Here is a 14,233-nt window from a genome sequence, read left to right on the forward strand (position 1 = left end):
TGTTTGTCTGTCTGTCTGTTCGTTCTTGTTTCTGCGTCCTCCTTCATCGCATCGCATCTGATCTGCATTCACACTTTCACGGCCTAGCGAGAATTTACTTGTTTGCATGGGTTGAGTTTGCTTGTTCACCGTGAATAACTTCATCATGTCTTCCGAGGACAAGTACGAAACGCTGGAGAAGATTGGTGAGTCTATCGAGTTCACAGCACTCGTCTCGATGCGCCGTGCCATCAATTGAGCGGCAACTCTAACTCACCGTCTTCTTCTAGGCCATGGCTCCTTTGGCATTATCCGCAAGGTCCGTCGCAGGACAGACGGCTTCATCATGTGCCGCAAAGAAATCTCATATCTACGCATGTCCCAGAAGGAGCGCGAACAACTTCACGCCGAGTTCCAGATCCTATCGCATCTGCGCCACCCAAACATTGTCGCCTATTACCATCGTGAACACCTCAAAGTTAGCCAGGACTTGCATCTTTACATGGAGTACTGCGGGAATGGCGATCTCGGCCGCGTTATCAAGGACCTCGCGCTAAAGGGCCAGCGAGCTCAGGAAAGCTTCGTCTGGAGTATCTTCAGTCAGCTCGTCATGGCGCTTTACCGATGTCACTATGGTGTTGACCCTCCAGAGGTTGGCGCCAACGTGCTAGGGTTGACACAGGGAAACGCTGCTGGCGGACCCAAGGTCCCTGCTGGAACAATGACTATTCTGCACCGAGATTTGAAACCTGAGAATGGTGAGACCTCGATAGTGGATCCCTTTGTTTACGATATCCCAAACTAACAGTGTTTTAGTCTTCCTTGGCGAGGACAACTCTGTCAAGCTTGGAGACTTCGGTCTATCCAAGATGATCAAGTCCCACGACTTCGCCTCTACCTATGTCGGTACCCCCTTCTACATGTCTCCCGAGATCTGTGCTGCAGAGAAGTACACATTAAAGTCAGATATCTGGTCTTTGGGTTGCATCATCTACGAGCTCTGCGCGCGCGAACCACCCTTCAACGCAAAGACGCATTTCCAGCTTGTGCAGAAGATTAAGGAGGGCAAGTTCCCTGCCTTGCCCGACGTTTATTCTCCCGAGCTTTATCAGGTCATCAAGGACTGCCTCCGTGTGAACCCTGATCGAAGGCCTGATACTTCTGAGCTCCTGAACCTGCCAGTGGTCAAGCTTATGAGGAAGGAGAAGGAGGTTGTCGACCTGAACAAATCTCTCCGCCTCAGAGAGGATGCTTTACGTAAGAAGGAAAGGGACCTCAATGAGAGACTTGCCAATATGGAGAGAGAAAAGGACATTATCCGAGACGAGCTGGACTCATCGCTACGGAGAGAGTGGGAGGTTAAAGCACGTCTCGAGATTGACCGTCTTGCCAACGCAGAGATCGAGCAGCTCCAAAGTCGCTTCGAAGCCGAGGTTCAGGCACGCGTCGAAGCTGAGCTGCAAAAGAAGACAGTAACATTTTCCGGCTCAAGACCTGAGAGTCGAGAAGATGAGTATGCCTCATCGATGGGCAAGTCGGATTACAAGTCCGACTATCCTCACTCTTCCATTGGTGGCAGCGAGGTTGAGTTCCCCTCGACAACAGATCTCACTGAGTACTCCATCGATAGCCCCGAGGCGCCTCGAGAGACTAAGAAGACAGCTCGCACGCCTTTCAGCCGTGCGCAGACCATGTTCGTCGGTAACCCCGCTGGTACACCAATGGATATCGAAATGAACTCCCCAAGCCCCATCGCTATTGCGTCGCTATCTCTTTCTCCTCGTCGCAATGGCAACACCAAGGCTCCTACCACTGCCAACGCAAACATCTTTACCGCCAACGCCAATCGAAACTCTGCCGATTCCCGATGGGATCATCCTCGCGATACCTTGTCTGATTCTGAAGATGAAGACGTTGTCCCATCGCCGACACGAAACATCAAATCTTCGAAGAATCCCTTCACCTCCAAGACACGACCTATCCTCACTTCTCAGAAGTCGTGCCCCATGAACCGCCTCAAGACCCAACCATCAACCTCGGGCTTCGTGTCTAAGCAGATGCCTCCACCTGAGGCTCCGAGGTCGCCCACTCGCCGTCTGAGCAAGATTCCCTCAGCAGCAAACCTCCAGTCCGAGGCCAACAGCCAGGGCTTGACGCGCGCCTCATCACTCAACAATAAGAAGAACAGCAGCAGCACCGATGATGTTTTGGGCAAGGTTGCTGCTAAGAATAACATTCGAGGCCGAACCCTCGTCGAGCTTCAGCAGGCGCGCGCAGGCGGTCGTCCCATGAGCGCCATCGTGATGCCCAGCACAGGGGAGAACGTCAGCCCCAAGAGGGCATTCCGAGACCGCATCGGAATCGAGCGCAAGTCAAGTGGTGACGAGCCCGTCGCTGTCTGGGATCCGGAACGAGACGAGATGCCAAGTCCTTTCCTGGTCCGACAGCGACGGATCGCCCGGGTGTAGGCCGCCTCCGTGCTAGTCGCATGAAAAGAAGTAATGATGAAGAAAGTTGATATATGTGCGGTTGTGGTTTTGTTGTTTTTTATGCATTAGAGGCAAGCATCATGACATTGCTTTGGAGGGTCTACGCTACCCTGACATACCTCTTTGTCTCTCGTTTTGATTCCCCCTTTCATTTGTCTTGCCACAAGCTGAGAGGGAAACGAGAGGCTTTCCCGATGGATATCCCCCTCACACGTGAGGGTTTGGAAATGATACATGGAAACACTTATGGGCGTTTTTGGCGCGAGCACCAGGATCATGGCATGCATGGAATGGAATGGGTTATTACATTTTAAATGCTCTGTTGGTGTGCTTGCTACTTTTAATCCACAAGGATTTTAGCATTGATTGTTGTTATGAGTTGAACGTCTAAACTACTTGCGAGGAATGGTGGGATTGGATCGAATTCGGTTGAGTTGGATTGGGCTGTTCTTGCGTATGTTTATTCTTAGACGTTGTAAAAAAGATAATGACACACTCTTCTACATACTTACTCGACCTCTCAAGCCTCTCTCAATCGGGTCAATAGCATTGTTTGGCCCCCAATCTCCAAGGCCTTCTCATAGGAACGCATCCGCACTTTAGAACTCGGTGAGCATCCAATGAAATGAGGAGCCGTTAAAGTGCATCATTTTGCAGATAACCCTTGTCTATTCGAGACATACAACGTCATTGGACAATCCATATCATCATGAGAATGGATGTGTACCCAACTTACACCAACTCTTCTCCATCATGAACCCAACTTGCAGCGTCGTCTCCCCTTCTCGCCTCATTTTCCAACGCCAATGAAAGAACCAAACTGTTGATATATACTTTCATCCAGGTCATAAATCATTTTTTAATCCACCTCTTGAGTTCAGCCTTAAACTTCACACACGTCAGCAACTATACTACAACCCTTTAGTGTTGGGCATCACTGCGTCTCCCCCATAAACGATGCTTCCACCCGCCTTGCATATGCATCCCCAGAGCTGCACCCCAGAGCCAGTCGTGCAGATGAGGCGTTCGACAATGTAAAAGCACGGCTCGAAGTGGTCCATTAAAAAGCACGATACGGTGAGAGCTCTCGTGATGAGTATCCCCAATAGCAGGGACATCCATGCCTTTTGACATTAGCATCACATCATGAGAAAACAATCTTCCAAAGATTCCAAGAAACAAAGGTACATGTCGTAGTAAACGTTTGTTATGACAATACAACAATCAACAAGGGGTATTTTTCTCCAAGCACACGCTTCAACACCAAATTTGTCTGAGTAAGGTAAGGAGTCCAAGCATCTGACACAAATGCCCGAGACACAAACATATATCCAACAATAGGCGCTATTCAACGCCAAAATAGCACCAAACTGAACCCAAGAAAAAGCAGATAGTAGACAGTAATAGCAACAAAAACATTAAAAAATAGGCCAGGCCGTGAGGCCAATTCCATCTTGCGTAGACGTAGCGCAGCGTGTTGTAGCCGTGAGGCCCATCAATCTTCCAAAATTTCCACGACCCAGGTTCCCTTCCTGACCTTTGATTCGTCATGGCTATAGACCAAGCCTGAGAGCAAAATGCATTTCGCGATGCAAGGAGCACGGCGGTCCTGTGTAACCCGCGCAGGACTTTGTCTCTTTTTCGAACTCTCCCCTATTTTCTTTTTCGAATCTTTTCTTCTCTTTTAGAGTTTTGTTTTACTGTAACAACATTTTGTGAGTGAGTAACCTCCGGCCACACCTTCACGCCATCTGGTAGGCGATCTGTTTAGTGCCGTGAACGGTGAGAACTGCTGTGACGATGAGAGTGGCCATGGCTGCGATGAGAAGAAGAATGGTGCGACGAAGAGTGTCGGTGTCGACTCGAGCCACCACTACTCTCAAGATCCCTCTCCAGAGTTTCAACTCTTGACCGATAGCCCTTGACAATCTCCTTGATGTGGGCGATACGGTCGAAATCTACCTCGAGCTCATCCAGCTGCTGGAGAATCTCGGTATACCGAGCAATTTCTGCATCGGCGCCGCCGATGATTCCATCAGCTTCGTCATATTGCAGTTGGGTAAACCGCTGCGCTTCATGACTCAGGTAGTTAATCCGTTGTTCGATACTAGCCATGAGATGATCAAAGTAACGGCCTAAAGCAGAAAGTGAGGAGCTGTCGAGTAGTAAAAGGCCTTGGCTACTGGCGCGACTAGCGGCGCGCGAGCTGCTGGACCCCCCTCCCAGTGCCGCCTGCCCTTGGCGAAGCAGCTGGATCTCCTCGTTGGTGAGCCCTAGCTGGGTGTCCGGAACAGCCTGTGAGGACATGACGGGCAGCAGCTGGAGGGGCTGCTAGCTATGGCGTGGGGAGACCAGGTGAGTCGCAAAGTAGGCGGCTGCGGTTGAGATTTGGGGGGTCAAGTAAAGGTTTCGGTTTTTGGGATCGTCGCAGAAAAGCAAATGGGTTGAGGATGCAATATGAGCCGAGCAGGTGGGCGAGGAGAGATTCGGTTTGTGTATAAGACCGCTGCGGCAACTCGTGACATGGGCTATGTTGGATGGGAAGAGACCGAAGGGCCGATGGCCTGTTAACACGATTGAGTGAAGAACACAGCGTTGGTAATGACACCAATGGGCAAGATACCACGGCGCACAGGATCGACAATGATGGAGAGATATGCGAGGAGGATCGCAGCGACGGCAAGGGTGAAGATGATAGCGGATGCGACGATGCTAGAATGGGCGTGGGGTGTGCTGCGCAGAGCATCATGATATCGCGGCCAATACGATCATGAGCATCATCGGTGGTGTTGAGTCGGTTTTCAGTGGTTTCGGGGTATCAGGTAGTTCGTCTGGAGGCTCCCAGACCTCAGAGCGCTCGGAGAAGTAAGAGGAGAAGTAAGAGAAAGCGATCGAGGGAGTTGGGTCTCTTTTGGGGAATAGACGGAAGAGGTGTGATTGGAGAATCGGGGGAGGAACCCAAGAAGACGGAATTGGGCTTGAGGTGGAGGGTGGGGGAGATGGACTCGAAGCAACAAAGTACCGGTACGTATCGTTTCGTAGGTAAGGTCGGTCGGTCGAGTAAGGTATGGAGGATGGAAGGCCCGTTTCGGTGAAAGAGGCAGGGATGATTTGACGAGGGGGTTTGCTTGATGATTGCGACCCAAAAGAACGATATTTTCTTTGGTGTGAGGATGTGTGAGCTGAGATGCGGTAGAGCGTATGGTGACAAAGTTTGATATCGTTGAAGTATGTATAGTAGTCAGACTGAACCAAGGATGATCATTAGCCTCTATCCTCGGCTGTATGTAATGAAAAGTAATTAATTAATTAGGTGATGGTGTTGAATAAGAGAAGAACTAACCTCCACTACCAAAGTTGTAGCGTGATATGGATGGATGAGATAAGATGGGGGGAGGGAAATGGAGTGAGTGGATGAGTGGATGAGATGGGGAAGGAGGATAATTGAGAGGTGGTTGCGGTTGCACAGTTTGGTTACAGTTGCACGTGCAATTGCAATAGCAATCAATCAATTAATCCAGCCGCGGTCAAGGCAAGGGCGGGCAGGTAATACTTTATCACTTTATATAGTAATATTAAAGTTGATGCCCGATTGATTGATTGATTAATCGATTGCGCTGATAGAGACAAAGTGAGGTAAGGTATGGCAAAGCAAGGCAGGTACCGACAGAGCGGTCACTGATGGAGCTGGGAGCTCTTACAGCCAGCCAGAGATAGCGCGCGCTAATTGGAGCTCCCTGTCATTAAACGACGATCTCAAGAGGTCCAAGAGTCGGCTTTTTTTGCTTCTTCTGCCTTGTCTCTTCTAATCAACCGGGGAACGACAGATGAGAGAAAGACACACAAGACAAACCAGCAAATTAATTCCTGGTACCAAGAGTGATTTAAACGGGAGGGCCACTGGCGTTTGCTGTATTCAGGCCTGACAGGGTATCATTTAGGCGTGAACCAGGACCAACTCGGCGGCCATGATGCTGGGGGGATAAAGGTCGGTGAGAAAGAAACCAAGAACCCACGGTGAGAGAGATCTCGATGGCTATTGATGGCGTCGTACTAGACGAGGAGAATATGAATCAAAGGGGGAGAAAAAGGAAAAAAGAAAAGGAAAGGAGAGGGAAAGGAGGAAACAAAAGTTAAAGACAAAAAGAAAAGTGTGGCTTCTTTCTTTTATTGAGGTCGACTATAAACATGGAAGATGACAACTTCACACAGATCAGGAGATGGATCATGATACAATACACGTCCACAGGCAAGAGCAAACATACGACACCTTGATTCTAATTGCCTATTCCATGAGACGGAGATGAATGACCATGCCCGGGAACTCGGATCATGGGCCGTATATTTCTCACTCGGTGAGACTCTCTGCTGCTACCTAGGTAAGTTAACTAACTCACCTCGGTTCTGCTTCCATGTCGATACTAGACCCAGACACAACAAATACATATCGATGATTCCCATGTTGACTTTTCTTTTCCGTGCCTCTGCTGACCATGACCTACATACAAAGTAGGGTCTATCCCAGTCCCTAACCCTGCTCTCACCATCACCACCACGAGCCACATTTGGCGGAGGCAGCCACCGCGGGGATCAAAGCTGAGGAGCCCCGAGCATGACATGTACTCCATTGTATTCCATTGTCTGTAACATGTACAAGACACTTGCTGTGATGGCAGGTCAGAGATAAAGTGCGTACATGAATTATCGTGACGATCCTCCGCCGACTACCAGCACACACACACACACTAGATATCCCCAGGTACTGCCCAAATTGGTAGGTGTTAATGTCATGCGCACGTGTATCTCCCGTCCGATCAATGCACTCCCTGTTAGTTCGCTGTACTTACACCTCCAATGCTCACGGATTCCTTCTACAACACCAAACCAAGAAGCGTATCAATCGCGATATCAGCCGACGCACGAGCCCAGCGCCTACTGACTCAGCCTGAAACCCTCCTTCATCACACAATAAGTCGATTGTTGCCCATGTCTCATACGCAAGTACATACATACATAAAGAAAGAAACACTGTCAACTCGCTAACTCTCGTCTGTCGATCCGGAAATCGGCAGCCATCTCCCCGAAACACAAACCCCCAATATCAATGGGTGATGACTTGTGGCGCGCGCCAGACGAAACACATCCCTGACACAGCACATCACATCACTACACGGCACTACACACCAAAAGGATAAACTACGATAATCATTACCCGTTGGTTTGCTTGTCGAGTTCGTCTCAATACGTGTTGCAGTTCGTCTCGCTCTTTACACTGCAGGTCCAGATGCATATCTTCTGCAGATGCGTGTCTGCATCATGCAACTACTGCTGACCTGCAGCACTATTGAGCCTCAACATGACGTCTATAAGTATCAGCAGCTTCACTCACTCATTCACAGGCTCATCCATTCAATCAACCTCGGAACATTGCCGTTTCTCTGCGCCTCCCCCGCCCTCGCAACAACCTGAACTGCCGCATCTTGACCTCAGATGATACCCTTTTTTTTCTTCCCGGTCCAATTTGCCTGTTCTCTTTTTGCGTTGCATCGAGTGGCACGAGGACAGCCAAAGGATCGTGTCAAATGCAGCTTGCCGCTGCAAGTAATACCACCCTTGCTCGTGCTATCATATGTTGTGCGCCGACTTTAAAGACTGGTCCTTGGTCGATCCAGCCACGAGCAAGCCATGCCGTGCTCCCTTGGTAGACTTTTTCTTTCGTACTGGGCAATCATCCGGAGATCCTCTAGGGCACCATGCTGTGTAACAAACTTCTCCCATCAAATTCGTTTGATGTTGGGGTCGCACAAGATTTCTCCATGCTCTTACATAGAATTAGAGCGCTGGCAAAAAAAAAAAAAAGTATTCTCTCTTGACTAATGTCACCTCCAATTTGACTGAGTTCATCAGAAAATGCTCGGAGGCGCTATATTGTGTGTGCTGTTTCACGGGCGCAGTAACTCAGATCTGGCTGATGTCTTCCCCTATATTCACGACAATGTTTCTATCGTCACATGATAGATAGGTCTACTGATCAATACGGCAGGTTCAAACCAACTTTTTGACCCTGAAGATGGCCAAATCAGCTATTTGTATGTCGTTTGTGAATCATAGAGTCTGTATACATTCAATATAAATCCCAGCACCTGCCATAGGAAGTTCGGGTTTGGACCTACAGCACCTTTAGCAATGTTGTTTTCGATGTACTTATTCTTATTGGTTTAGTTCTGATAATTTTATTTAAACCGTTGAGTCTTTTTCTTACTACCTAGGTATATTTGTCAGTGAAAGTTTGAGGCTACCTGTTGCATTCGAGGATGCCATATTCGAACACGGGCTCGTCGGGATTGTTGAAGACGATATCCCTTTATCCAAAATGTTTCTCTTACTTTCGATAGGCCTGTACCCGTTATACACTGTTAGCCCATTTTATCAATCGTAATGCACTAGTCCAACCTCATCTTCAGCGATGTACATATTGCTATCCTACATTGACCTGACCACTGTTACAATGCTTGTGCGTTCGACTTAGGTCACTTCACTGTGGTAGAAACATGATCGGGCAATTTTTTATGTATCTCGGCGTCTAAATTCCACACCGAACTATCAGTGCGAGTGATGTATCAGTATCATCGATCCCCAACCATCAAAACTCGCCTCAAACACTGGGTAAAACGGCACTACATAGGATCCATTGCAGGTATCCAAGTCTTTCAAGTACCACTTCATACGAGGATGACGACTTGTCATCAGATGATAGTCTATTTCGCTGGTACAGCACACATCCCCTCCTCCATGGGATTGGCGAGGACGGAGCGCTACAGGGGACTCAAGTATCTACATAGGAGATGTAATACTTAACACTTCTCTGAGATGATGTAGCAGGCTCCTTCAGCTCTAGATGCCTTCATAGTCGGTAAATTGCGCTGCGACTTGTGTTCCTTCTTGTCGAAGTCCATCGCCGTCTGTTGAGTTTTAGTGATAGGTGCCCATGAGTGCTTGACAATGATCTTCGTGAGTTAAACCTATGTATTCCTTGCTGTATATGATCGCCTCAACTCGCTCCTATATCTGAGATTGATTGGTAGGCATAATTCCTCGCTTCTGATATCTAAATTCAAGACATGTCGGATCAGATGGCATTCCATGATTTTTTGGAAAGCCAAGATTATTCCAACCCTGACGCTGACAAGTCAGGACAAGTCTTCCCTCTACGGATGTATTTCAAAGGCTTGACTGTTGTTTCAGAGCCTATTTATATCGAAATTATTGCAGTGTGCTGAAGTATTACTCTACCTTGGAGCTCCTGGATCGGCGAACAAGCTTTCTGACTGGGTTTTATAGAAGATATGAACGCAATGGACTGTAATTTTGTATCATAAATTTAATCATCTCCTGGCACTGGATATTTTAGTTCAGTACAATACGTCTCAACAAGTCCTCAATGTCTTGGCTTCGCAGCCCATCTCCGCTTGCTGTCGTCCTCGTATGGCCAACTCTTCAGGTGGCATGACAAGATCCGCCTTGTACCATATGGTACATCGAGTTCCATGCTTGGAGAGTTCAATAAGGTTAACTGTAATTATATCGTCATGGGACATGTTTGATAGCTTTAGAGTCCTGGTCTGATGGTGACTTCAAGTCGATATCACAGACTACCTTCACTCTTCGCCGGGCATTGTTTCTTCCAGTAAAAGTAGTCTACGGCTTTTGGTAATAAGTCCACTATTTCCTCCATCTCTTAACTCTTGCACCTTTTTGACGATGGTACAGCATGTTGCAGACCTGAGCCAACTCAGGGGTGAGCTGGAGACGGCGAGCGAGATGCCAGAAGACTAAGACCATTGTTTTTAACTATGTAGGTAGTCTAAATATCATGTAATAGCCATCTTGTTCCTTTCTGATCTTCCTATATTGTAATTCATACAGCACAAGTGTCCTGTTCTTTGTGATGCTTCAACAATTGACGCACCACTGCCACTCCGTCAATCCTCATGAGCGTTGACTGACATATGTTATCATGACTTATGTGCCTCAGCAGCCCCTCCCAGATAATACTAACTAGTTTCCAGAATCATCGCATCTATTGACACATCTATCTGGTTTCCTATCCCAAAGGAGCTTAACTTTTGCAGCGACTGGGGACTTACATGAACTGGCTCGCGGCACTTCAGGACTGGCCGATTCACTCGCGTCTAGGGCCAGAAACGGTCTAAATTTCCACAGAGTTTGACGTTCCATAGTCATATGTGGTTAATATTGATGTCAATGGGTCGAGACACATGAATCGCTGTTTACTATATATTTGAAGCATCTCCTGATACATGCTCCCCGGGTGTAAGTATAGAATACGCGATATTATCACCCGCAATAAGTAGTAAAGACCGTCAGACCAGAATAATCTAGAACAAAGTCGACTGTCACCATCCAAAAATTCTTCGCCAAGGAAGTCAATCATATTGGTCGCCCCTTTCGACGTCATTGTTTAGGGTAGCTCGAACCATCGGGGCGACAACTTTTATATTACCAATTGTCCCGGTTGGAAAGGCTTCCCGCAACGTCATAATAAAGAAGTGTCCTTTCCATTTGCAGTAGACTTGATCTTGTCTGTGTCACGGCAATTGCCGGTAGCTGGTATGCGAGTGACATGCCGCCGGGGGAACTAACCCACCGCGATATCCTCAACTCATGACTTGAAGCTGTCATTCTGAAATGCAAGGAGAAAGCATAGCGGCTCTAGCTGAAGACCCTGCAGCGAGGTCGGAGTCCCCGGTAATAATTAAGAGTCGACAGCCTATCCACACCGCGACTCTGACAAGCTGACACTGAATCAGTAGTGTTCAGGTGAAGCCTTGAAGGACATGTCAAGAATCACCTCGACAACCTTGTGTAACCATCATACATCGCTAACTGTCTCTAACACATGTTGAAACTCCTTGCATCTGCCACAGGCCTTGCTGCAGCTAAAATTCTCTATCACAGACAATCTGCAGGCCGCATACCAGCTGGAAGCGGCCGTCAGCTTGAAGAGTCAAGACAATACCCCGGCATGTATTAATAATGATATCCAATAGCAGCCTCACAATGTCAATCCACTCATTCAGGGACGGGGAACTATCGATAGTAACTTGAGTCTATGACGGAGGTCGGTAACTCCGTATAAGCCTCTATCGTCTGAACATTTTGGAGTGAACACGAGGGCGGTGAAACAGGTTTCAACTCGAAACCATGGGGAATCAGTTTCGTTTGAACTCAGAAGGAAGAATGCACCGGAGACAGTGAAATCGGTAGTTTGCCCAATATTGAATGTCTCCGCGCTGTACAAAAACAAAAACAGGGAGGCAGAGTGGTAAGGTAAGGATTCTCCACAACTGGCTGTGTCTCCCGCAAAATGAAACAAAACATTCCCTTCAGCAACCTCACCAAAAAGCAAAATATTCGCCGAACAATAAGACATTTTCACTAAATCCCAGTCCGTGCTTTGAGTTGAGGCTTGTTCCGCGTACAGATTGTGCGCATCCGAGTACAAGCATCAGTCCAAGGGTTCGGTCCCAGGCGACGATCACTGCAAGCACATAGAGTTTGTAGAGAGTCAGTCGCCGGTGCCAGTGTAAGGCAAAGGATGGATCTGTCATGTCTAGGACAGAGTGACATCGCGTGGTCTCTTCCCCTTCGGGCTTTCTTGCTTTTGAAGCGAAGTGCGCTTGGCCACAACCTGGCCCCTGCTCCCGAGACCTGAGACGCTCCGGCGTGGGCCCTTTTTGAGCCAGGGCTTAGTGTTTCTCCCGACCGGTACGGTACTGTATTTGCTTTTTTGGGTCGCGGGCTGTGCGTCGAATCTGCTTATGTGAAGATGATAAAGCTTGTCTCTGGAGAGTACGTACACTCACTTGCAGTACTGTCCACGTATAGACTCGGTGCGTGGTTGTTGGCTACTAGACCATGACATGATCTTTTGGCTCTTCGCTTGGGGTATAGTATGATGAACTATGATTGACAGAAATGAAGATCCATCAATAGGGTCGCAGCATGCTAAATTAAGTGCTGGGGACTCACAGTTTATTTGCAAGCCCTTGGAAACCTTGTTGTTTAGTCCTGATTCAAACACCGACAACAGGGAACCGAAGCTGACGATTCTTCGGGCTCAGGCTCAGGCTCAGGCTCAGGCTCAGGCTCAGGCAGGTTCAGATTCCACAGCCTTTCAGCTGACCTGACCTGACCTCCCTCGATTCCCGAAGTCGATCCCGTTTTCACCAAGGCCCAACGTGGCAATGTGTCCGATGTATAGTTGAGTGATTTGTGAGATGTTTCTCATCAACCCAGTCAGGAGTGTGATATCAAACTCTCGTTTAGATGGCTTGCGACGCAGTGGCTGGCTATACTAAGCTTGGCTCAGTTGACTTTTACGACGAGGTGACATGGTCTGAGACGAGAAATGACGAACGACTGCTCACGAGCTTGGCGATGACCCTGTTCTGTTTGATGAGGACGTCTTACAAGTGGGATAACATCGTGAAAGTAAGTTTCTGTGCCTCTCTCTCCCGAGTCAGTCTGCCGCAGAAAGTTGGCAAGCTACCTGGTCAGGTTGAATCTGGGAGAACGTTAGATGATACTCGGCTAGGCGGCAAAAGCAAATAGGGATCACGGAAAAGCAGTTGCTTCCAGTAAAGCCTGGCTCTAAGTTGACAGGCACCGGGCGCCGCGGGTTCTAGCGGAGCTTAACCTTTTGCATGGTAGGGCGCTGCGGTATTGGCAGCAGCATTAACATCAGTCAGGATGTCTGTATGTATGTACATGTAGGTGTAGCATGGCAGGATAGGAACCCTCGTGGAACAGGGTCTCTGTCGATCAATATCCTTGATTGACAGAAGGGATGAATCCTCAATCCTCCTCCTGAGTGGACAAAGTGGATGTCGATATGGCCGACGGCACAGCCATGAGAGGAAAGGACTGCGGCAAACTCCGCAGTGATACTCCATACTCCATGCCATAACTATGGTCCATATTGATACCCCGTTGCACTGCGTTGACATGCCACCCTCGATGCCTCAGCTGTGATCTCGGAGTGTTTGAGGTGCGGGTTGGATCGAGGATTTGGGTCAAGAACGGAGAGGAGGGAGTGACTTGGCCCTGCGGTGACGAGTGTGATTCGGTGACCCCTATGCTTTCACGGCCCGACATGCCATATCGTTTCCAAGAGGATGGATCATGGATGGGTAGATCTCCCATGCGTAACAGGGAACATGACCTTGTGTCGCATCTTCATGAGGTTCCCACAGCCTTGCAGACGATCCAAGCTTGAGGGCATTGTTGTTCAGCAGAGCCAGTTATTGATGTTTAGATACTATAGTCTGTAGATGCAAGATGGATTCTTATGTGCACCGTTATTGTGATGAGGCCATCAGTGGCGGTCTCATTGCAACCACTGCAAGAAAGGGAGACTCCAAGGTGATATGACAGTTACACAAGGCGAAGCTGACTTGCTGGACATGCAATGCATGCGCAGTTGTTCCCTCAAAACGATGCCATTATGTCATGCAAAGACGGTGAAGAGCAGATGTAACGGTTTCCTGACTCGAAGCGAAACCCAGGAACTCCCTGGCTGGTACCCGCCGTTGCAGTGCCATTGCGGGTGGGCAATGGAGCGATTGTCCTCCTGCACTCCGTACTATCTCTGTCTCTTTTTGCCGCCAAGGGGCCGCAAGATGAGACGCAACAAGCAACGAAATCACATTATCAGTGGAAGATCTCAGGGGGCGAAAAACGAA

General features: G+C 48.5%; 2 protein-coding genes across 2 annotated transcripts; one reads left to right on the forward strand and one right to left on the reverse strand.

Moving 5' to 3' along the window:
- Positions 1–145: 145 nt before the first annotated feature.
- On the forward strand, positions 146–2,447 carry FTJAE_6645 (NEK kinase; the record flags this gene model as incomplete). Its single annotated transcript, XM_037353278.1, has 3 exons — positions 146–185; positions 270–737; positions 796–2,447. The coding sequence occupies 3 exons, from the start codon at positions 146–148 to the stop codon at positions 2,445–2,447; spliced, it is 2,160 nt and encodes a 719-aa protein (XP_037206318.1).
- Positions 2,448–4,235: 1,788 nt separating this feature from the next.
- FTJAE_6646 (uncharacterized protein) lies at positions 4,236–4,775 on the reverse strand (the record flags this gene model as incomplete). The annotated part of the gene is made up of 1 exon (XM_037353279.1): positions 4,236–4,775. The coding sequence occupies one exon, from the start codon at positions 4,773–4,775 to the stop codon at positions 4,236–4,238; it is 540 nt and encodes a 179-aa protein (XP_037206319.1).
- Positions 4,776–14,233: the final 9,458 nt, after the last annotated feature.

This window comes from Fusarium tjaetaba, assembly GCF_013396195.1.
Source record: "Fusarium tjaetaba strain NRRL 66243 chromosome Unknown NRRL66243_c0000129, whole genome shotgun sequence".
NCBI lineage: Eukaryota > Fungi > Ascomycota > Sordariomycetes > Hypocreales > Nectriaceae > Fusarium > Fusarium tjaetaba.